This window comes from Streptopelia decaocto (assembly GCF_964273445.1).
Source record: "Streptopelia decaocto genome assembly, chromosome: 2".
Classification (NCBI taxonomy): Eukaryota; Metazoa; Chordata; class Aves; order Columbiformes; family Columbidae; genus Streptopelia; species Streptopelia decaocto.
This window is the reverse complement of record NC_138655.1, coordinates 65,351,211-65,375,130: the sequence shown is the minus strand read 5'-3', so window position 1 is coordinate 65,375,130 and position 23,920 is coordinate 65,351,211. Positions and strand designations below refer to the sequence as shown.

The 23,920-nt window shown below is 38.1% G+C and overlaps 1 protein-coding gene across 1 annotated transcript in view; it reads left to right on the top strand.

Annotated features, from left to right (window-relative positions):
• GABBR2 (gamma-aminobutyric acid type B receptor subunit 2) overlaps window positions 1-23,920 on the top strand; it is a gene marked incomplete at both ends in the record, with an annotated part of 486,849 nt that overhangs the window by 183,454 nt on the left and 279,475 nt on the right. The window contains one exon of the mRNA XM_082045863.1: window positions 10,696-10,866. Coding sequence (XP_081901989.1) covers window positions 10,696-10,866 — 171 coding nt within the window. The remainder of the gene's footprint in view (window positions 1-10,695; window positions 10,867-23,920) is intronic.

Below are 23,920 nucleotides of genomic sequence, written 5' to 3'. Positions count from 1 at the left end.
CACCAAATTGAAGGACACTCTCCATAGCTCCTTGGTACACTTCTTTGGCATCTCTCAGAAGTAAGGTGAACGCATTAGGTTTGTTAGGCAGTATTTATTAGAACTTAAAATGGATCCCATTACTTGGCCTTGGATTTGATTTGTAACTTTCTTCTGCTCTGAAGATTAATAACTCTTCTATTTTCTCTTCACCTGAAATATTCTTCAAGGAATTCCTTTAACTTACTTTTTTTCTACAAAGTTCTTAAATATAGACTCTGCCTGGTGTGAACAGGTAGGTGCAAGTTTTAATCCTCCAGCCTGAGAGGCATGTGAAGCAGTAATGCTAATGTCTAGGCAGTTTTCTTTCTCTTTTTTTTTTCAGCAGATCTCCTACAATTTTCAGCTACCATCTATCCTCTCCATTACTTGAAGACAAAAAAAAAAAAATAAACCACTCAAAAAAACAAAAAAAAAACCCAAAAAACAAAAATAAAAACAAGGGGAGAAAAAAGAAAAGCAACACATCTGAGGATTGATTGAATCACTATTCTGCAACATAACCCACAGACTTCACTGGAGTAGGAAATTTTAATGCTAAAAGACCAAACTTCTTCCTCTGTTCTGATGTCTTGCATTCAGACATCTGCCGTTGCTCCTGAACCATGCTGGGAGCAGGTTGGGCTACTCAGGTGGGAAGCAAATGAGACATAAGCCTATAGGCACTCACCTTCCAGCTGAAGTGCTTCTCATATGGATTTTATTTTATCTAAACCAGTTTCTATCCTCTAAAATATTGATTCTTTCAGTAGCCAGAATTGCTTCCTGCAATGTATCCAGAGAGGCATGCAGCTGAATATCAGTCTTATTGTGATTGGATTAATTCACTGAAATGCCAGCAGCATGGAGGTGGGTGCCTTCCAACCTTGAGACCAGCTGGGAGTGCTTTTTCTGGAAACTCCCAGGTGCCAAAAGGCAGTCAGTGGAAGCAATTTCAGACACAGAATTAATGAAGGTAATGGCAGATGATATTGGGCGCAGGAGTATTTGGCAGAAGATCTGATTTTAAAAGGAACAGTAGCTCTAATCAGATTGGTAGTGTGTTATGGATGGTGAAAGGGATGTTCGTCCGTGAGATCCATTCTTGTCCACTGTGTTTAATACAATGTGTATTTTTATGTTCCCATTTGGATGAAGCACCCTGCCCATTTAATAGTTAGTGAGGCATAGAATCATAGAATCATTTCATTTGGAAGAGACCCTCAGGATCATCGAGTTCAACCATAACCTAAGTCTAGCACTAAACTATGTCCATAAGAACCTCATCTAAATGTCTTTTAAACGCCTCCAGGGATGGTGACTCCACCGCTTCCCTAGGCAGCCTGTTCCAATGCCTGACAACCTTTTCCATAAATAAATGTTTCCTAATATCCAATCTAAACCTCCCCTGGTGCAACTTGAGGCCATTTCCTCTTGTCCTATCACTTGCTACTTGGGAGAAGAGACCAACCCCCTCCACGCTACAACCTCCTTTCAGGTAGTTGTAGACAGCGATCAGGTCTCCCCTCAGCCTCCTTTTCTCCAGGCTGAACAGCCCCAGTTCCCTCAGCTGCTCCTCATCAGACTTGTGCTCCAGACCCCTCACCAGCTTTGTTGCCCTTCTCTGCACTCTCTCCAGCACCTCAATGTCCTTCTTATGATGAGGGGCCCAAAACTGAACACAGGATTCAAGGTGCGGCCTCACCAGTGCTGAGTACAGTGTCACAATCACTTCTCTAGTCCTACTGGCCACGCTATTCCTGATACAAGCCAGGATGCTGTTGGCCTTGTTGGCCACCTGGGCACACTGCTGGCTCATTTTCAGCTGGCTGTCAATCAACACCTCAGATCCTTTTCCCACAAGCAGCTTTCTAGCCACTCTTCCCCAAGCCCATAGCGCTGCCTGGGGTTGTTGTGACCCAAATGGAGGACTCAGATATTCCCCCAGTCTTCTGTTTTCCTCTTGGAACTGTCATGAAAACTCACACAAAGTTAACAGAACAGTTTTAATGATCATTAGATTTATTTGTTGTAGCACTGAAGTTTGTGAAATCCCATAAAATCTTCTGAGTGTAAGTATGGTGGAATCTCCAGAGCTTTCATTCAAGTAAATATTTAAGATTATTGATGACAGGTAAAAAGGTAGCTGATTCACCACTGCTGGAAAAACATAATTTCTTGTTAATATTTTCTTATTTAGTCCCCCTTCTTTCAACTTACATTAGTGCCTCACCTGTGTTGTTTGAGGATCAGTATCAGACTACAGGTAGGAGGGAAGACTTCCACTTTGATTCCTAGGTCAGGTTCAGAACCAGATCCTTCCCTGTCGGTGTCTGACTCTTGTCACCAACAGCTGTGCATGCAAATTGTCAAGAAACATTATGTTTTTTTCTTGGTCTGTGTTGCTGTGTGTTCCTTTCACTGGCTTTAAAGATCTATGCAATGCCTTTGTCAATGAAATTGCTGCACTTAACTTCTTATGTTGAAATATTTTCCAAATAGATAGGTGTTTGTGACCATCTTAGCAATGTTATTTCCACATTCCTTTTCTTTAAATCATCCATCAAAGTTGATTAAATGATACATTGTGTTTATTGGGGTGGGAAGGAGCAGTCTAGTATGTCACTTTTTTATTTCACATGCTATAATGTATTTCTTAAGGTTCTCTTTAATATTCTTGATTATATATCACTATTTTAATATTCCAAGTACTGTTATTATCTTAAAATTTATTCATAACTTGGCTAGCAGTAAGATCAAGTTCAATGATAGTCTGACTGCATGTGGGCAAGTTGGCTTGTATAGTAAGGTTACTTTTAATCTTTAAATGATTATTAACATTTAACCTAAATCTTCATATTTTGTGTCTTTTAATATTTATTACAAAACATCAGTTACCATTCAATTAAAAATGCTATTTAATTGTCTAAGGCTGTCTCAAGAGTAGCAGGAGGCAAATCTTTTAACTCTTCATTATTCATTAATTTCCATTCTGGTCCTTCTATCTCCTGGGACCATCAAGTCATCACATGCCCACGCTCGAGTATTATTATTGTTGGCACAGGCTTGTCAAAGCACTAGAGCTCCTGGCAAGGCACACAAAGGAATGGTGTGTGGTGTCACAAGTACATATTGCCACAAATTATCATCTTCCTGAGTTTCATCCTTTTATTTTTGTATTATGAGATTCTATATGTGCAATCCTGTACTACTGTAAGAGTATTTTCTGTGGAGCTTTCTGACATTATGCTTTGTTTTTGAAAATAATTATTTTCCTTTCTCACAGGAAATAATTCTTCCTCTCTAACAATACGTGACATGCAATCTTCAGTTGTGATGATAATAAATGATATCACCAATCAATTGAATCAGCAGTTAATATCCTGTTTAGCCATGTTGATTTATCAGCATAATTTAGCTTTCTAGAAAAGGCAGAGGAAATACAGGTGATATCTGCCATATATACAAAACTCTTCATCAACATTAGTCTTGTAGAAACAGGCAGATTTAAATTTCTAGGGATCACTAATAAAATACTTGTATAAGCAAGTGCAGAAGCCTAGGAAAATTAAGCTAATCTCTCTGGTGCTCAATAAGCTAATTTTCCCCATTTGCAAACATGAATCACTTGTCTTCGCCAATGACATTTTATTAAAGGGAGATTACCCTGTTACCTAAGACTGCCTTTTTTTTCTTACCCTCCCTCCCTCCCTCCCTCTCTGTCTCCTTCCCTTCTTCCCTTCCCCCTCAGTGTATAATACTCTGTGCACAGAGCATGTATCTTAGTTTCACAGCCTGCTCCTCTGGAGGGGCAATTGGAGAGAGTAACACCTCTTTCTCAATTTGGGATTAACAAATCCAGATGTTCTGGTACCTCCTTCCAGGTTTTAGGGGTGCTCCTTTGAGCTGCTGGGGAGTTTGTAGTGGGAGATACTGCTGATCATCCACAGGTCACACTATGGCCTCAAGTTGTGCCAGGGAAGATTCAGATTGGATGTTTGGAAAAATTTCTTCATGGAAAGGGTTGTCAGGCATTGGAACAGGGTGCCCAGGGAGGCGGTGGAGTCACCATCCCTGGAGGGTTTAAAATATGTATATATGTTCTTAGGGCCATGGTTTAGTGCCAGATTTAGGTTATGGTTGAACTCGATTTTAAGGTTCTCTTCCAACCAAAATTATTCTATCAGAGGGGTGCACTTTCCTGCCCCACTGGCATTGTGGACCTACAGTAACTTTGCGAAGGGTTTCTGTTATTGATTTACTTCAGCTAATACAGTCCCCTTAAGTATACGTGACTCTTAAACAGACCTGTTGCCTTGCATTAGGGTGACCCCAGGGATAGTTCTGTGGTTTTATTTTAACCAGATGTCTGCACATTATTATAGTGACAACATTTAAGCATAAATGCTTCTTAGAGACAATAAAGCCATAAGAACATTGCCATTTCTGGCAACTTCACTTCCTTCTGCAGTTCTTGAAACTGCAAAGTGGCTTCAGCCTTCCAGCTTCCAGCCTCTGGACATCTATATGGAACATACACAGTCATAGTGTTGTTCCCTTTTCTAATTTTGTTTCAGCTCTCTAATATCCATCCTCTCTTACGTAACTCCTAGTCTTTCCTATTGATTTCATTAGTGTTGCATCCCATTTTCTTAAATGAATACTAGAGCTTATCATCTTAACATTCTCACTTCTGTACTGTTTTTTTAAAGGGAATGCACTGTTACTTCCCTAAAACAGGAACATACTTGCTTTAATGTGAAAGCATTTTAGATTGATGTTTTTAGTTTATTCTACCATGCCTCATTTCACGTTCATCTGAGGTTATAGAGCTAGTTTTACTCCCTTTGTGCAGCATTGTTCCTTTCTACACTTTGCTTTAACTTTTTTTTTTTTTTTCACCTCAATCTATCTAGTGTTACCCACAATGCTTTGAAGCAACTGTATGAATTTTCAACAAAATTAATGTTTTTCTGTTTCAATAAGTATCACCTTCTGGAGAAAATTTAATTTATCAAAACATATACCCCAAGACCTCCTGAATAAAAATACTTCTGTATATTTTACAGTTTTTAAGCAAAGTCCACCAGTTCAGATTCCTTAACCTGGCCATCTGTTGTATTAAGCTGAAGCATTTTTCATAATACTTCAAAAACATTGTCTCTTCTCCATTACCAAAGTCTGCTTTGGCTCTCAATGTGAATCCAAAGAAATTGCCTTGACTTCTGTGGAATAATGGTTGGTTGGTTGGGGTTTTGTTTGTTTGTTTGTTTGTTTTTGTGGGTTGTTTTGTTCTTTAGTATGAAAGTAAAATCTGACTCTTTCAATTTTGGGTAGTTTCCAAGCCCTTTCGTTTTTAAAGTACAAAAACTTTTTATGTTTTCTGGCCTCAAAACTTCTTACTGTAAGACACTCTTTTACACACATAGTGCCATCAGATCCCCTCTGCATCATCTTTAATGTTTTTTTTTCTTTTTCGGTTTCACACCATTTCCTGAATTCTTCTGCTTTGGACCCATTCAAGAACTGGTATTTGTTGCTTCCTTTCTTTTCACATGGTAAGATAAAGCCATTCACTGTCTTCCTGCTCTGCTTCTCCACTCTTGGCAATGAAGCACAACTGCTTGGCTCACTCTTGAGCCAGCTGTATATTTTTGTTTTTAAAAATGCAGAATCTGTACTACTGCAGATCTGAGTGTAGGTAAACTGCAAAATGTCAGGATGACCTACAGAGGTGCAATTACACTGGTGTAGTTAAATCTCACCAACTAAATCTGATTTCTGGGTACTCAGGCTCTTAGGCAGTTGGTGGAAGTTTTGGCACTGACTTGGTGGGGCTAGGACTTTGTCTTAAATACCAGCTTGTGGTCACCCTTTATGGACTGCTCCAGTCAGCTGTGCTTTTGCTGCCACTTGGTCTGTGGGGTATATGGCAGGGAGAGTGCCACAGTAAGCTAAACATTGTAGAAGTTAATCAGCTTCAGGTGACATCCTTGAAAGTCCTTTTACACTGATTCCTTTCATACTCACTCCAGATTTGAATGATCTCTGGGGTATTAACATTATTGTTTTTCTTTACCAGATGCAGACAAAATACTTTCTAACAAAACTGCTAAGTAAGAATCATTTAAAAAGTCAGAAAGAGTGCATTTTAGCTGTCAAATAGAGCTTTTCATGTTAGAATTTGAGGAGACTTGTCATATTTAAGCAGCAGAACTTCTACTAATTTATGACATTAATGAAGTAATAAACATTAGGTTTTCAATACCTCGGCCTATTTGGTTTTGAGTTTGTACTATGGTTATTCTTACTTGGATGGTAAATGCTATGTTCTTTTCGATTTAAAAATTCTAAACTCTGTTTCATCCCTGAAATCTTCATCTGAGTCATAGCTTACATATGTTTCCCTACATATACTAATTTTAAATTCAGAAGCAGTTGCTCACAAATTGCATCAAATTGTAAGCAGATATTCTAAAGAAAGAGATTTCTCAGAGATGACCTGAGAAGTAGCTTCAATTTTTCTGACACTATTAAAACCGATATATATGTAATAAATATGAATGATTTTTTTTTTCTCTAGATCTACAAACATATGCACAGAGTCTGTTTGCAAATGCACATATACAAACACCACACACACAATTATAATTTATCACCTGGTATATGTCCACTGTGTCCTTCATTTTATAGCAATTTGAAAAAAACCTTTTTTTCCTGCCTTTCATGCCTTCTTGAAGTTTGACTTTTGACAGTTTTGTAAAATAGTTTTCTGTGAATTAATGACATCATACCCCCCACAGGCATTTATTGCTGAGTTATAATCCTGCTTATAACTTTTTTATATCTCACTTGTCTTCTTTGCAGAGAGGCAGATATGTAACACCTGGAAGATTTTTTTTTTTAACAATGCATGAATATGTATGCTCTGAAAATATAGTAATGTGAAAAATAGTACCTTTGTGGTTTGCAAAAAGTTATATGAGCAGTAGGGTTGCCATTCATCCAGATTCTTGACTAACTAACTAACAGTTAGGTGAAGAAATTCCTACAACAAAAAGCAGAATCAGATCTCTATGGCTTTCAATCCTGCAGAATGAAGTAAAGAAACTCTAAGAAGTTTGCCTTTTAATAGATTCAAGTTTCAAATCAGCAACGAATAAACAACTTTAGCCCTAAAATGCGGAGGATTTATGTTCATTTAGCAAGGCCTATACCATCTCAATGCATGTGTGAGTGGACTGTGTTGTTTTATTAGGTTCATCAATGTTTTTATTATGAATATTTTACTGATATGTCTTTATAGCTGTGTGTCGAGGGTTTATATTGCAGGGTGACAATAAAACCCTGGCAGATGTATTGTTAACCTCCTCTCCCCCCCACTTCCCCCTTTTGCCCCTCCCTCTCCCCCCTTCCCACTAAGGACAGGCGATCGGGAGGGAAAGAAGGACAGAGAGAAGAGAGTTGGAAAAATTAAAAATGTTTTACTAATGCTACTAATAAGAATAGAGAAAATAATACAAAATATACAAAACCAATCTTGAAAGTCCCAGCAACTGCAGAGCCAGCACCCAAAGTCCTGGATTAGACTCTGCAGCCAACCGGAGCTGGATTCAGTCTCTCACTAGGCCTCAGTTTGCAGGGACAACTAGCAAGGTCCTCTCCTAATGTCAGCCATAAGGAAAAAAGGGACGAGATCCTCGTGATCTCCCACTTTTTATATGAAGTATTAATGTGAATGGAATGTTATACACAGTTGGTCAGTTTCTTGGTCACCTGTTTCTCGTTGTCCCTCTCCCGAGATGTCCATCCATGCTTATCAATAAGTTTGTATTCCATTGCTGCGTATACCAAAACATGTATCTGGTTCTCCAGGAAAATGCAGTTAATATGAAGGCTTTAGCTGACAGGCAAATTCACTAAAAGAGAAACTTGTTTTTAACAAAACCAGGACACTGTGCTATATCATGGGCTTTTCCAGTAAGTCTACATTGTGTTGGTTTATTTATTAACAAGATCTTCTCATCATCACTTTTTAAAATGTAATAAGTTTTTTCTTCTTGTTTTTCCCTCTCAAAATATACAATTGAGTGCTGGTGATTGTTGGGTTAAATTCATTGCATGTCCCCAAACTCTCATAAGGATGATTTTGTGAAAAGTTAAATCTTTTCAATGACTTAACCTTTGTGAGAAAGAAGAGAAAAAAAGAAAAAAACCCCACATATCTATTTCAGGTTATTCATCCATCTCTCATGGGTATTTTATTAAAATGGCAAAGTGATGCAGAATGAGACCAACCATGTTATATGTGATGCTTGAAAGGCCTCTGAACATATACGACATTCCAAGATCTGTTTGGGCATGAAATTTTCCCATTTTATATTTTAATAAAACCATTCTTCAAAAAGAAAGTTAAGAGGAATGTTCTTTTGTAATTCAGGTGTTATTAGTATTACACACAAACCTGGAGTCGTCTCACCTCACCTCACTTTACATGGCTGAGAAATCTAAGTTATGAGTCTTCTTTATCTTCCTTTAATCAGTGAAAAGAGCTAAAGTTTTGCTTCAGTGTTTCCCAAGGAAATGTGGTCAATGAGGATACTCATACAGGCACTTTGTTGAAGTCACTAAAATGTCAAAAGATGGATCTGAATTACCTTTGCTTCTATCACAGATCTCCACCCCAAAGCCAGCTCATGGCTACAGAGATTATCCTAGTTACTAAGGGATTTTTTGATAAGAAAAATGTACTGTTCAATTTTGTGAACCTTGCCGATGTTGCTTTTCACTACTGTTGTCTCAGCATTGCTCTTGACTTCTTTTACTTATGGATCAATCAAATTAGATTCGATCCAAAACCGTAATAACTTGAAAAACAAGTCCTTTGCAGTCACTAGGCTGCAAATAGCCAGGCTGCTGAGAGGCATTTCTTTTCATCCTGCATTTCTAAAGTCAAATTTTCTCAGTTTCTGCCAGAGGATAGAGGTCCTTAATTCCCTCATCCATGATGCAGTGGATGCATGATGTTCAACATTACAAGGCTAGACAGAAAAGCTGGCTCGGTCTATGTGGCAGCCCTTCATTATTTTCCCCTTGAAATCAGCTCTTCACAAACTCACTGGTGATTACTAAATATTAGGAAGTTCTAAGTAAACCTACAAATACGGTTTTGGAAAATCAAGACTGCAATAGCACCATACCTCTTAGTGTGCTTTTTCTATAAAATCTGAGAAAAGAGCAGTTGGTACATTAAAAATACTTTACATTAGAGTTACATGGCAGCAGAAGGTCTTAAAAAACCTCCTCTAGCTAATGACTGGTGAGGAGAAAGAATCTTCTCTTTTTGAATGATAACGTGTAAACTGTTCAGCTATACACACGTTAAGTTGTTTGGATTTCAGGCATTTTAATTAAGAAAATAAACTCTATTCAGGTTTAGGAGGTTATAACAATGTAGTATGTTCTCTGTGAGTCTAAAATCAAACACAGGATGAGTTCTCTCTCTGACAGGCAAAATCTAGATTTTATAAACATGAAGAAAAAGTTAAAGCTGCTATTTCAGATCGAAATTTTCTGTTCTGAAATTCAAAAGAGGTTTTCCAGCCCAAATGTATTGTATGCTTGATTGAAAAAAAGTATAAACTTAATACTATGGTTGGAGATACTTATATAGGCTTGAATTCCCCTATACTTTCTGACTATTGATTCTGAAAGACTTAACACAACTGTATTAAAGAGCCTATTTCTCAACAGTCACACCAATTTGCATTAAATTGCTACTTCAAAAAAAGCTCAACTGCTATGCATGGCTGAAAATAAACTTAGAAACACATTGCTAGCAACTCAAAAAATACTGGAGGAAATAACCACAAGTATCTGGAGTAGGAATATTTTCATAAAGTGAATATAAAGGCATTCCCTTCACAACACTGCCTGAAAAACCATTCACAAAAATGAATAGAATAGAGCAGATTACAGAAAAATATGCTGCCTTTAGCTTGGGCAGAAGAATTCAGTGAAGTTTCCTGATTTTTTAGTGTTAACAGATTTTGTCTTTTCTCTCATTATAAGCATTCTGAAACCACATAAAAATTCTGGTGTATTCAGGTGCTTAGAATTAGCCACTGAGTCCTCTTTGATAACAGAGATCACAGGGGGCTGCTTCAGTGGAGGAAACTGGGAGGCAGGTAAACTTCTGAGCTGCAGCCTTGGCTGCTGTAATTATTCCCTCCATTTCTGGTACATATCTGAAGATAAGAAGAAGGGCTACTAGAGGTTTACTCTTTAATTCAAAGGTATGTAAGAGTTTGAGAAAATCTCCTTGGAACAATTCTCAACTTTTGTGAAGAAAATGTAGAAGGAAGTTTATGGGGAGTTAATCATAGAGATTTACTCACTTAGAGCTTCTTGCTCTGATTGTACATCATTGACTTTGAAGATTCCCTCATTTAATTTTGTAGCAGGTGGTTTATATAATTAAGGTATTTCTTTTGAAAGTAATTACTTTAAAAGTAAATTAGTAAGTGATTCTGGTAGGACTTTCAAGCTGTATGATGGTGAAAATTCTGTGTATTACTACAATGTGTCTTGTTGCACTGAGAAGAGCAATGTTTTTCTTCTAGATGATAGATGACTTACAGTGACTTTCATTTTTTTTTGTTGTTTTATTTTTTTCAGCTTTCGTTTGCAGCAACAACCCCAGAGTTGGCCGATAAGAAAAAATATCCGTATTTCTTCCGGACAGTGCCATCTGATAATGCAGTGAACCCAGCTATTTTGAAGTTACTCAAATATTATCAGTGGAAGAGAGTAGGAACTTTGACCCAGGATGTACAAAGGTTCTCAGAGGTAAGATTCGCATATTTCCAGTACACAAAGAGAAGTACTAATATCAGGCTTCTGAGGAGCTAGTTCCTCCATTAATAGCAATTAAGTAAAAAGAAACAGACCCACTGTTTCAGTCTTGTTTGGCTTCGTCTTACTAGGTCACATTTGCTATACTGAATAAACTTAATTCCTTTCTGAGGCTTATTTAACTGCCTATAGTAAATAACACTAGTGCTTTTCCTTTACTGTTTTTTACACCAAGAACATTGCACCCAAGTGCAAAAGAAAAGCTTTTATATTTTTCTGCGTAGCAAATGTTTCTTTATATTCTTTGGCTTGCCAAAGTGTATGATTTTGAAAGGGGCTTGTGTCCTGACATCAGTTCACTTAAAAGAGAGAATAAATCTAATGTCATTGTGTTCCTTTTTTCCTTGGTTATATTATAAGCATCAATCTGATCAGTCTGAACTTTAAGGCTCAAAGTGTGGTAAGTCTGTGGTGGAAAATACTGAGGAGCCTACTGAGACAGAAATCACTGAAGCCCCCAGAACTGATAAGATCACATATTATGCACCCTCCAGATCTTATGAGCTTCACCCTGAGTAACATTTTGGTCATAGATATTGCAATAATCTATGGGCCAAGTGGTTTTAACCAAGCATGGTTTTAACTAGAAGTAGTTAAAAGGAAACATCCTATAAGTAATTAATCAGAGCAAGACAAGGGAAAGAGTTGGCCCATTAATTAGCAGGGAGGCAAAATTAATAGAGGCGTGCCAGTTTTGTGGTTGTGTGGGTTTTGGTTTTTATTGTTGTTTTTCTTTTCCTTCCTCAGCATTTTTTAAAAAAACAAAACAAAACAAACCCAAAAAAACCCTGAGTTCTGAAGACTAGCATAATTAAAACTAGTGAACAGGGGTAACAATAGGTTGGAGTCTGCTTAGATGAGTCAGATATTTTCAAATTGTGTGGCGCAGTTAATTCATTGTGGAGTACTTAAGAGATCTTAAGAGTCTTCCCTTACATGCTTTGAGAATTAAAAGATAAAAAGTGAGTTGTAGGAGGAGGGAAGAAACCTTTGTGTCTGTCTTTCCCCAAAACAGATAAGGACCCAGGGAATTATAGACCAGTCAGGCTAAATTTAATTCCTGGAAAGACACTTGAGTAGATAATCGGTTTGGAATCACCCAGAAGATAAAAAGATGCTAAGCAATAACCAAAATGGAATTAACAAGAATAAATCATGGAAAGAAATCTAGTTTCTGTCTGTGCTGAGATAACAGGGTCTCAAAGAAATGGAGTAGGTTATAAGCGTGATGTTTTTTAACTTCTAAAAATGTTAAAGGTGTTCGTAAAGAAAGGTAGGGAAACTTAATCGTGATAATGATACTGTAAGAGTAGTATTTAACCAATGTCTCTGCCACCAGGGTTAATTGACATCAGATCAGTTGAATATTTGCTTTTAAAACAAATGCTGAAGGAAAAAGTCACCAAAAAGCAAGATATGCTTTATCCTTCTCTGGTTTGGAATTATAATTTCAAAAAGCAGTTATCAGTGGTTCAGTGTCAAACAAGAAGGATGGGATTCTGTCAAGTGTTTTTCTCTAGAAAGAGATAAGGTTTTCTCTAGATAGTGGGATAGAAAAAATGTTTATTAAATCTGCAGCTGATACGTACTTGGGAAAAGCTGCAAGCACTTTGCAGAGGACAGGATTAGGTTTCAGGATGATCTTGACAAGCAGAGAAATGTTTTAATATAAATAATACGTTAGTGAAAAAGTGCAAATGGCTATCTAGGCAGTAGATCTCCAGTGGAAGATACAGGAAGTGCGGTGATGAACCACGAACTGCATAAGGGTCAAGAAAGTCAAACTGCTTGACCTACTGTAAAAAGTAAAAAGGAAGCAAACAAACAGCTCTCATTTCACTACCCTCAATGTAATGCAATATTGACACTTAAAACACACAGAGTGAACTTCAACAGTTCTTAGTTCTCAGATGTAAGTTGGAACCTCAGTCTAGTATCATCTTCCAGAAGGAAGTAGATCAGAGATATCTGTGAAATGTTTCTAGATTACTGACTGTTTTTACAGACGTCTCTGATCTACTTCCTTCTTGAAGAGAAGAAAGATTAAAAGTGGTTTCATGAGAAAGATTAAAAGTGGAAAACAGTAGAATAGACTGGGAAGGTTGTTGAACCCTCATCATGGAGAGTTTATTAAGCTAAGACCAAGCAAACACAACATAGGGATTCTTGATCTTCCTTTAGGACAGAGGTATGGACTTCATGTCTGTCAGGTTTGCCTAAATGTTAAAACTGCAGCTTCCAAGGATTTGTTAGGGTGCTGCACTTGAGTTCAAAGTTTTTTCTATTCCTCTTGAAAGGTAAGCAACAACATTCTGTGTCAAACTGTAAACTCAATTTATTGTGATTCATTCAAGCCTTTAGGTAATGACCGATCCAGTTAAAACTTCCTTGAATTCAAGTGGTCTTTCTAGAGCATGTTGAGTCCTGAGTCTTTGAAATTATAGGAGGTTCCATCCTTCATTTTCAGCTCCCTGCAGAGTTTATTCCTTCCCTGTGCAAACAGTGAAAGCACAGGAAGAACTGGAGGAAATAAGTAGTTGGCTGTCGGGTAGCAGTGAGGGGTGGGACCCACCAGCAACAGAGGGAGAGAACATGGGATGGCTGGGCAGAGCCCAGCCCCACTGCAAGGGAGAAGAGCAGGCCCAGAGCTGGAGGACAGGCTAAGCCAAGGGTGCAGACCAGTCAGACAAGTAAGTTCATGGTCAGGAGGCAGGTCCAAGGCCAAGCTGGGAAGTTAATCTGCAGGTTAGAGTCAGGCCTAGAGATTGCTGAGCAGATCCATTGTCAGAGACTGAAGACACAGGAGTAAAGGTGTGGGTGGAGTTCCCAGACAGGGGACCATAAAGTCCTGTTAGTGACCTCCAGGTGCTGGCTACAAAGAAGATGGAGACTCTCTTTTTATAAAGAATCACATGGAAAAGATGAGGAGTAATTGGTACCAGGTACTCCTGGAGACATTTTTCATTATGAGAACAATCAGCCATTGGAGTAATCTCCCCAGGAAAGTGGTGGATTCCTTGATATTGGACACTTCTAAGATTCAGCTGGACAGGGTGCTGGGCCATCTTGTTTAGATTGTGCTTTTGCTAAAATAGGTGGGACCAGATAATCCTTGTGGTCCCTTCCAAGCTGGTATTCTGTGACTGATTCTGTACACCCACTGAAACCAGAATTTTCCCTCTAAAGGAACGTCAGGCAAAACTATCCTTCTAACATGTTTTGAAAGTGACAAAATTGTTGAATAACATCTAAAATTTCACTCTTTGTTGTAAAATGCCACTGAGTTTAGAATACGATTCTTCTTTTCTGTGCTGAAAATGCAGTACAAGCCACTAGACCAGAAGTAACTGAATGTCATCTCTGTTTATTCTCATATAAAATAAGCAAACATAAGCAAAAATAAACTAATGGGGTCTTAAGAGAAACCTATGCACTAAATCAGGTGGGTTTACTCTTTGCAGAAAGAGAGAACTATACTCTCTCTCTCATTTTTTTTCCATCTCCCAGAAAGACTGATTTTTTTTTTTTTTTTTTTTTTTTTTTAATCTAGAACAATTTGCATCTTAATTTCTTCCAGTTGTCCTTCCACCTAAACACATGTGGGGATAGATATTGGCTTCTTGTTCATATTATATAGAGAAGACTTCATACTCGTATGGTTTAGTCAATAGGAACTCAATTGTATCTCTTCAGCTGCCGTCTAACTTCTGTTTTTTTTAGCTGATAACTTTTTTCTTTAGTTGGATTATTGTTTGCTGTCTCTTTGCAATTTGTACTATGATCTTATATCCTGGTAATTAAAGCTTACCTAGCTTGTCCACAAGTTAGCTGATCCTGAAAGTCAAAAAGCTGTTTATTGGTTTACCTTGCCTTGTAATGAGGCAGTTGTCTCAGTTGCTCAGATTATCAGTCTTGCTCCAATTTATCTCTGGAGGCAAAAATTACAGAGGATCTCTTGCTTCTGTTTCAGCCATTTCCCTTGGGAACCCTTTCTAGATGCTTTGTGTTATCACCCAATTGTTTCTACTTGGTGGAAAAACTCTCTTATAAGCATTACATCTTTCTTATTCTCCAGGTCACATAGAGAGACAAAAGGCAGGTCGATAAAATGGCGATGTTTATGCCAATGTGCTTTCAGTTCTTGAAGCACATGGGCAATATCTGTATATCTGACTCTGCTAGCATGGCTTGAGACTCCCTTTCTTGGGTCTCAAGCATTATGACTTTTCAGGTGACCTGAATTCCATGCTTGCCAATAGCACAGCTCACTATTAGTATCCTTTGTAAGTTATTCAGGTCTGTTTGTACACGCAGAAATGTCTCTTCCACTGCATTAATGTTTAAATTGTGTAAATTGACTTGGTATAAGGGTGATACACAAACTGAATCAGTTCTGTTACTTATCTAGGACAAATTCATAGCCATTGTGCTTCTATGTCCTAGATTTTGTGGGCTGCTGCCCTATTCTCATCCTCTGGGAGAAAATTCTGTTTAAAAAGTTAATAATTCTGTGGCAGAGGTTCATAAATGAGGTTACAAAATACTTTCAGGATTTTCAGCTTTAAGTGTTTGCTATGATATATAATCATCGGATAATTTAGGTTGGAAGAGACCTCACAAGGTTGTCTAGTCCAACCTGCTGCTCAAAGCAAAGCTAGCTTTAATGATTATCATCTCTGAAGAATTACAGCTTTTGCACACACAGCTCTCAGAAAAGTCCTGACCCTCTCTTCTTTCCAATTCCCAAGTGAGTTTTCAGCTGATTGGAGATTTTGCAGTAATTGGTGCCTCCAATATTGCTGCTGTCTAGCACTACCTGTTTGGGATTGTATTTTGAATTAGGCAAACCAAGCAACATTCTTGTGGTCTGTGTTTGCTGAGCTTCATGTTTTGGTATGGAGAGTCATGAGAATAAAGCCACACTTAGCTATCAATAACTCAAAACTAATGGGAGCCACCAGTATTATAGAAGATATAGAGGCTTCAGAATATGACAGTGAAACAGAAGAATATGTAGTCATGTGCTAGTTTTCAGGTAATGCTGTATTTGCAAATCAGTAATTCTAGTTTATCTTACTTCAGTATTTTACTGTTCTTTCTTGCGTATTGGTCATTTTATTTATTCACTCCTTTTGTTTCATAATATGTTTCAAACTGCAAGTTAGCACTTGATTACACTCAGAAGGATTCTGGCTTCCTTGTTTTGTGATAAGACGCTTCTTCCAGACTCTTTTCAGCTGTTTCTTTTTGCTCCCCTGTCACGTTAAAATACAGTGAAACTACATTTCAGCTTCACATTTGGTACCATATTCGTGATATTTCTAGATTTTTTAAAATATATATTTTTCCCTCCCACTGAGTATCTTGTCTGAGATTGTTTTTAAAACAAGTTAAATTGTGATCGTCTCAAGTGACTCTTTGTTTTTCTCTACTTCTTAATAGTCATCTCTTTATGTGATTTCTCTGCTGCTTCTTGGAAATATTGAGAACTCCTAATGTAATTTCATCAGTGTAGGTGGCATTTCAAAAAGACAGAAGAAATGAGAAGTGTGCAGTAAGCTAATGAAATGGATTAATAATATGAAAAATAAAAGATAAAGTATTTTCTCTAGTGACTCTATCACAATCTTCATGGAGTTTAATAATCTAAAAATACCTTGGTGACAAAAACTTAAGAGAAGTATCCCCTGTGAGTGGACAAAACAGCACTTTTTTGACTGTCTTGATTAACACTTGTAGGATTTCTTAAGGTTCTGCTACATTTTGCACAGTGATATCTACTTCAAAAATGTTGTCAGGGTCCATTTTACCTAAATTGAAAAGCATTTAGCATCCATAAATGCCAGTTCTCATTCCAGGAAATACAATACTGGAAAAAAAAGAAAATCATTCCAATGAAAAGCAGCTAGTAAACAAGCCTTCTCAGTGTAGTATATGCCTATTCCTGTAGAAGAAGCAGAGTAGAAGTCTAATCTAGAAGTTTGTTTATTATAACCTTGTACTTTCACTGTAGAGTCTACAAACTAGCATCTGAGTTAGTGGTCAGTTCTGATAAGTATTTTTTGGATAAGCAGATGCAATGAGTGAGTTACTGAGGGGCTGAGAGGGATTAGGAAGGGAAAAGAAATGAGATATCTGGTGACCTTTAAATTTCAGCCAGAAAGCAAACTTGAGACACCAGTTTTTGGTGCTTGTAGGTATACATTGTGCAGACTTCAAGGTGCCATTGCACTCTGTCTTCTGAGGCTTGGCTTCTGAGGAGAGACAGAAAAGCAGAGATTTCCACTCTCCATCATGGTTTCAAAGAGGTTTTATGGCAGCAAGAAAAATATTACTTTCTCTTCAAGAATGAGTTTGGAAGCGTCAAATTTACCAGATAACATTAATGTTTAAGCTGAAAGCTCCGAATAATACCCAGTGATTTCATCCTAGAAGGAGCTCTGTACCCTCAGCTTCGAGAGCAGAAAAGCATAAAGGGAGACAGAAGATAAGAGACATGAGACACAGAAGGCAGCTGAAGAAAAATATGGGAAAAGGCATGGAGAGAAGAGAATGAGAGAAGGAAAACGGAAATGTTATAAATGTTATTGTTTAACTCTAGAAGTCTTTCAAACTGTCTCTTCCTACTGTTTATCATTTTTTTCAAGGTGTTGTGTCTTTTTCCTGTATTCTGTCTCTCTTTATTTGTTTTCTGTGTAATTTCATTCTTTTCACAAATTGTGTCAGGTGGCTTTTACTGGTTCATATTTTGAACCCTAAAGAAAAAGAGAAGATCTCTGTCTGCTAGGTCTTTCCTTCCATGTTCCACCCAGGTATTTCTCCTATATCCATGTGCTCATCTGATTTTGTGGAAGGAGAAATCTTTTCCTAATATAAAGTTCTATAGTTGGGACAAAATAAGCAGACAACTTCTGCCCAGTATTTAATACTATTTATAGAGCCAACTGGTAATACGTTGTTAAGCCTTCTTTGGAATATCAATATGAAGTTTTTGAGGCAGAAGTTATCTTTTTTTTTCTGTTGTTACTGTACAGTTATTCACATAGTCTGTTCTTGTGTCTGGAGAATGCTTGAGATGCCTTGATATGGCCTTAAATATTCTTTAAGCATTTGTTGAAATACATACTGTATCAAATAAAGAGGTATTTTTAAACTTTTCTTTCACTGGTTTAAAAGACAGAAAAATCCAATTTTCACCAAGATTGGATATATACCTCAAACTCTGAACTATTGATGTAAAAAAATGCTAGCAAAACAAAGTCTGTATTTAATCCAGCTTCACACATTATGAAAAAATGAGTTTTTGTTTGCTTGCTTGTTTTTTTCCTTTGCAATGTGTTTTAGGTTCCTATTCTCAACAAGTCCCAATCTTCCTTTCCCAAAGATAGTTCCAGTGAGTTTTATAAACAGAAATATAGAGGTTCCATTCTTAGTGGTATCTAGATGGTCCTGCAAAGCAGAAGTACAGGCACAGAATTGCCCAAGATCTTCCTTCACATTGCCCTGTTCCCAGTTCTTGCCTCATTTGTACAGCAAAATTGTATGAACAACTTGACTTAAAATTCTGTTGAGCTTGGAAAGGAGAATGAATTCCCATTCTGTCTTACAATTATGCTTTCCTATGATCAAGTTAATACATTATGATCTTTACAGAAAGGCAGCCTCTGAAAGTAACTTGTGCTAATATTGCAGGATATATAAATATAGCCCTTAAAAATGGGAAACTGTATCTTTGCTCGTGTCTGTAAGTGCTTTAAGGGGGAAAAATCACTGCAATAATTTGAGATGGATATGACCAAGGCATTTTATTCAGTAAGAAATTTCTGAATCTGAAAGGGAGATATTTAGACACGAAATATAGGGCATGCACAAGTGTCTTTTTGGCCTGTGCAAATGTCATCCATGCTAGGACACTTTTCTCATGGCAGTAGTATTTTATCCAATATTTTTATTTTCTTATTTTTTCCAAAGAGATTTCTTAAACTCTTAGCTTCCAAAACCAACCTCACCACCCACCCACTCCCTTCCCTGCCACCCCCCCTTCCTCCCCCCCCAAAAAAAAGGAAAAAAAATTAATATCACTCGGCAGAGAATGAGAGCTATACAGTGTTATTATGTGGTTGTGTCTTCCTGCACTGAAGACTGACACTCTGCTATCACTATAAGAGGCCCCAGGGTTCCCATGAACTAAGTGCTTGTCAAACTTCAGGTGTCTTGAACAAAACCAAATCAAACTTAAGATTTTTTTTTTTTTGGAGAACTTCTCACCATTCCTTCATATTTAAACCTGGTATTCTGCATGTGTGATAGGTTGGTATTTGCAACACAAGATAAAGGAGTAGAATGATAAGTAAATTCTATACTTCTTGTACTTCATGGCTGAGAATCTCTGTATAGTTAAGAGTCTCCTAGGGGATCTAATACAAAAATCATCACTTTATCTGAAACAAATAGTAATCCAGAGTCAAAGAAAAAAATTCCCTTTTAGATTATATTGAAAAAATGTTTCAAGACAATGCTTATGTTAACAGATGTTAGGATTGCACATTGAAATTGTTTTTTGCTTATACCACAGCATTGTCCTAGTTCTGTTTCAGGTTTTGCTATGCTTTGGTCCTTGTGTGTTTTTTTTTTTGTTTTGTTTTGTTTTTTGTTTTTTGTTTTTTTTTTTAAACGATAATACAAGGATGAAATATGATTCTAAACAGTCATTGAGCTTGTAAGCATTTTCCCCACACAATAGTTTTGATTGAGTATCTAATTATCTTCCATTCATCAGGCAATTGCAGGATATTTTCAAATTAAAATTGATGGTGCAGTGATAAAATTTGAAAGTGGGCACAGTTGTTCACATAATGTAGATGAGTAGCAGGAAAATGTGATACTAACCAAATCAGAAGAGAGTAAGCTCACTTCACCGAAATAACATTTTCTGAAACAATTTATCAAAATTCAGGGTCTTGATTGCTAAGAGGTTAAAATAAAATCTCGGAAAAATCATGGAATGTCTTTTGGAGTTATGAACCTTCCTGGAAAGGTATGCAAATTTAATAGAATCCACTCCCCTGTGGAAGGTAATCTGCAAGCACTGGAGTCAAGAATATAAAGCAGCTGTTAAACTGCTGGAAGTTAGCATTTGCAGGACTGGAGCCATTACTTAGGTTTTATTTCAAAAATATGTCCATCTCCTATCACTTTCACTGTGAATGACTAAAGCTGGAGTTAGCTCAGGATACAAGTGCTCTTTTGTGATGTGTGGGTTTTTTTGTTTTGTTTTGTTTTTCAGTGCTGTTGCCTGTTCATGGATATATTTATTTACTGAGATTTTCTTTTAAAAAAAATATCTTCCTAAGAACTGTGATTATTTCAATACTGGTTGTGTCCAACTGAAATTTATAGCATATTTTCTCTGTCTTGATTTTTGCTTTTTTGTGATGGTTCAGGATTGAGTTTCAGTAGATTGCAGAACTTCTTTTGCCCTGTACGGACAGTGGAACCTTTGCAGGGCAGGAGATAACTTTTCCCTAAGAAAAGGGTTTAAGAAAAGACATCCCAGTCATCCCTCTTGGGCTTCATATCTAGAAATATAGGAGAACATACGTAGTGTCACACAGTCACAATTCTGCCCTTTCTTCGTGTTATTAATTTACTGTATAGAGAAGGTAGAAGGGGTCCAAGATGAGGATTAATATTGCTTTTCTAAGATTTTTTTTTTTTCACATATTCTCATTCATGCCCAAAACTTGTATCTGCCCTGACGTGAATATGGTGCAGTTCATCCTCTGAATATTTGTGTTGCAGTGTTGCACTTGGGATCTTGAGTGAACTGGTGATATGGACCACTCTGTAGTATATAACTCAGGCAGACAGCCTCCCAGAGAAATAAGAACCTAAGCTGTTAACATCTGGCCCATCTTTTTCATTTGTCTGGAGCAAACAGATTGATCTGCATATAGTTTGGCTCCCAGTGCAGTTTCATGTTTTATTTACTCCCCTTTAACTGCAGGCAGCTGATGAAAGGGGCAGTCCTCTTCCCCCTCCAAGTTTCTGCCTTCTCTGTTGTACCCAGTCTTAGCAGTTATTCCACCATGTCATTAATCAACTTGTCTGTCAAAAGCTGATCTTCTATTTGCAGGGTAATTCCGGCTCTGTGGTTAAAACTTTCCCTTCAGTTCTCATGTCCTTTGAAAAAGTGGGAACTTCACCCTCATGGAGAGTTATTTGACATAATCAGAGGATGGGACCAGAGTCCTTTCAGTGGTGCCCAATGGCAGGATGAGGGGCAACGGGCACAGGCTGAAGCACAGGAGGTTCCATCTGAATATGAGGAGAAACTTCTTTGCTTTGGGAGTGCCAGATCACTGGAACAGGCTGCCCAGAGAGGTTGCGGAGTCTCTTTGATTCAAAACCTGCCTGAAACACATTCCTATGCGATCTCCTCTGGTGAACCTGCTTTAGCAGGTGGGTTGGACTAGATGATCTCCAGAGGTCCCTTCCAGCCCCAACCATTCTGTGAATCTGTGACATCACTCAAGGTGGAGAGTAAAGATTTTTGTATGGTGGGAGTGTGAAAGCCAGTGTGAAAACATTTTTTGGTTTTGAGAAGTTTGTTCACCTCCAAGAGAGAGTGGGCCATGTAGTGGATCTAGGTATTTCTGCTTGCTAAGGAAGAGTGTTTCCGTGGTGAATTTCCTTTGTTCTTTGCCAAAGTGATGACAAAATGATGGAAATTAAACAGGGAGAAGTTGTCGTAGTTACATGACTTCTAGAGGTTTTGAATGCTGCTGAATGACTAGATTTAGCATGGTTCTTCTGGGTCCTGGTAAATATTTAGTGGCCATGAGACTATGGGAAGGTCATAGGATTATGATATAGGAAATGTGGAGAAAGCAGAGAGGCTAGGCTATGTTTGTCCCACTTTATAGGAAGTTATCTGTGCACATTCATTTACACAGTAGGGGGTATTTTGCAGGTGAGAAGTATCCTACATGTTTAAACAGAATGTCTTTTATCTGAATGAGAAAGTGTCCTGAATGAGAGATGTGACCTGGTGAATTTAATGACATTCCTTATTACCATACCTTTTCTTACGAATTTTTGTTTGCTGCTGGCATATTCTTAGCTTGTTTGCTGCCTGTGACTGGCACTAAGCTAATGGTACACATGAAAATTACTTTCTAAACAGTTTCATAGCTTGGAAAATGACTCCAAATTATGGCTGACAAAAATCAGGACACATCGACCAGACATTTCCTCTTTCCATATCTTGTGCCTTTGGTCTTGCACCAAAAAAACTTCAAATTGACATTACCAGTCTAATTCCAAATCCCAGAAAACTGTTATTTTCCAAAGCAGTTTAGACATACCTTTGGACTATAGGAACATTCTGAAACCTAAACTATTACTCTAAAGCACAAGAGATGACTTTAAATCTGATTTAGCTGTATCTGAAGATGTCCAATATCTGTTTGAGGTAACTACATGCAGGACATCAGTAATGTTTGTAGTGGTTTAGGAGTTCAAAGAATACCGGAATGTTTGAGGTTGAAAGGGACCTTGTCCAGCCCATGTTCCATTAGCTTTTTTATGTAGACATTATAGCACAATGTCAAAAGCCTTGCTGAAATCCAGGTAATCAATATGCTTGATCACCTTCCCAGGGACTGACCTGAGGCTGACTGGCCTGTAGTTTCCTGAAATTTCTTTTCCTCCAGTCTTCAGGCACTTCTCCCAATCACCATGATTGTTCAAAGATTATTGACCCACTCTGGTATCTCGCATATTGGTGTACTCAATAATTGTTACTCATAAGCCCTCAGCTGGTTCATCATCCATCCCTAGAAAGAGCTCCATATACTCCAGCTGTTCTTCCTCATAAAGGGAAACTCCACCTCCTCATCTTCCCAGCCTCCTTCCTAAAGAGCCTGTGTCGCTCCATTGCAGCACTGCAGTTATGTGATCATCCCATCTCATCTGTGAGCCAAATAAAATCATAGCCCTGCAACTGTACACAGATATCTAAGTTACCATGTTTATTCTCCATCCTGCATACATTAGCATATGGGCACTTCAGAGAGACACCCCAGCATGCTGATACCCCAGAAGGGATTTGGGAGATTTCTCCATAGTGATGTAATGTAGGTTCTTCCTTGCTTATGTGCAGAGGCAACCCTGCTTAAGCCCTATTTTGTTAATTTTGTGATCCCTTTTGGTCACATCATGCCAGACCCTTTGTTCATTGACCATCCCTGTCCATCATGCCCTCAAAGGGCTGCCCGTAACTCTCTCTTCTCTGTCATTCTTAGTTCAAAGTGCCTCTTCACCAAGTCAGCCATTCTACTGGCAAAGATACCTTTTCCCCACTTAGTGAGAAGGATCCCATCTCTTCCAAACAAATGTTGATCTGCAAACAGGGTCCCATGGTTGTAGAGACCAAAACCCTGTTGTCAAGATCAGCTCCACAACCAGTTGTGGATGTGCATTATCAGCTGCCTCCTTCTCACAGCCTTTACCCTCGCTGTCAGGAGGAAGGAGATCACCTAGCTCCCCATGCCTCTAAATATTGCCCCCAGAGCTCTGAAGTCACTTTGGATTCTCTCAAGTCTGCATCATTGGTGCCCACATGGAAGAACAACAGGGGGTAACAGTCAAAGGATCAGACAAGCTTTGGCAGTTTCTCCACAACATCCTGGATCAAAGTCTGCAGCAAGCAGACTAGATGATAGGTCCTGTCCACAGATGGGTTCCTCTGTTCTCTGCACCAAGGAGCCACACGATACTATTTCTTGCCACTTCTTCATGGTGGTTTTGAATAGTTTAGAATCAGTTGTCCCAGATATTTTGCTTGAAAGTACATCTGGCTGCTCTTCAACTTTGAGGGTGATGAATCTCTTTCATAGTTGTAAGCCTTTAGGTGGAGCAGGAGCCTTCCTCTTGGTGCCAGATCACCAACTTGGAACGGACACTGCCTGCAACTCTAGTGCACCTT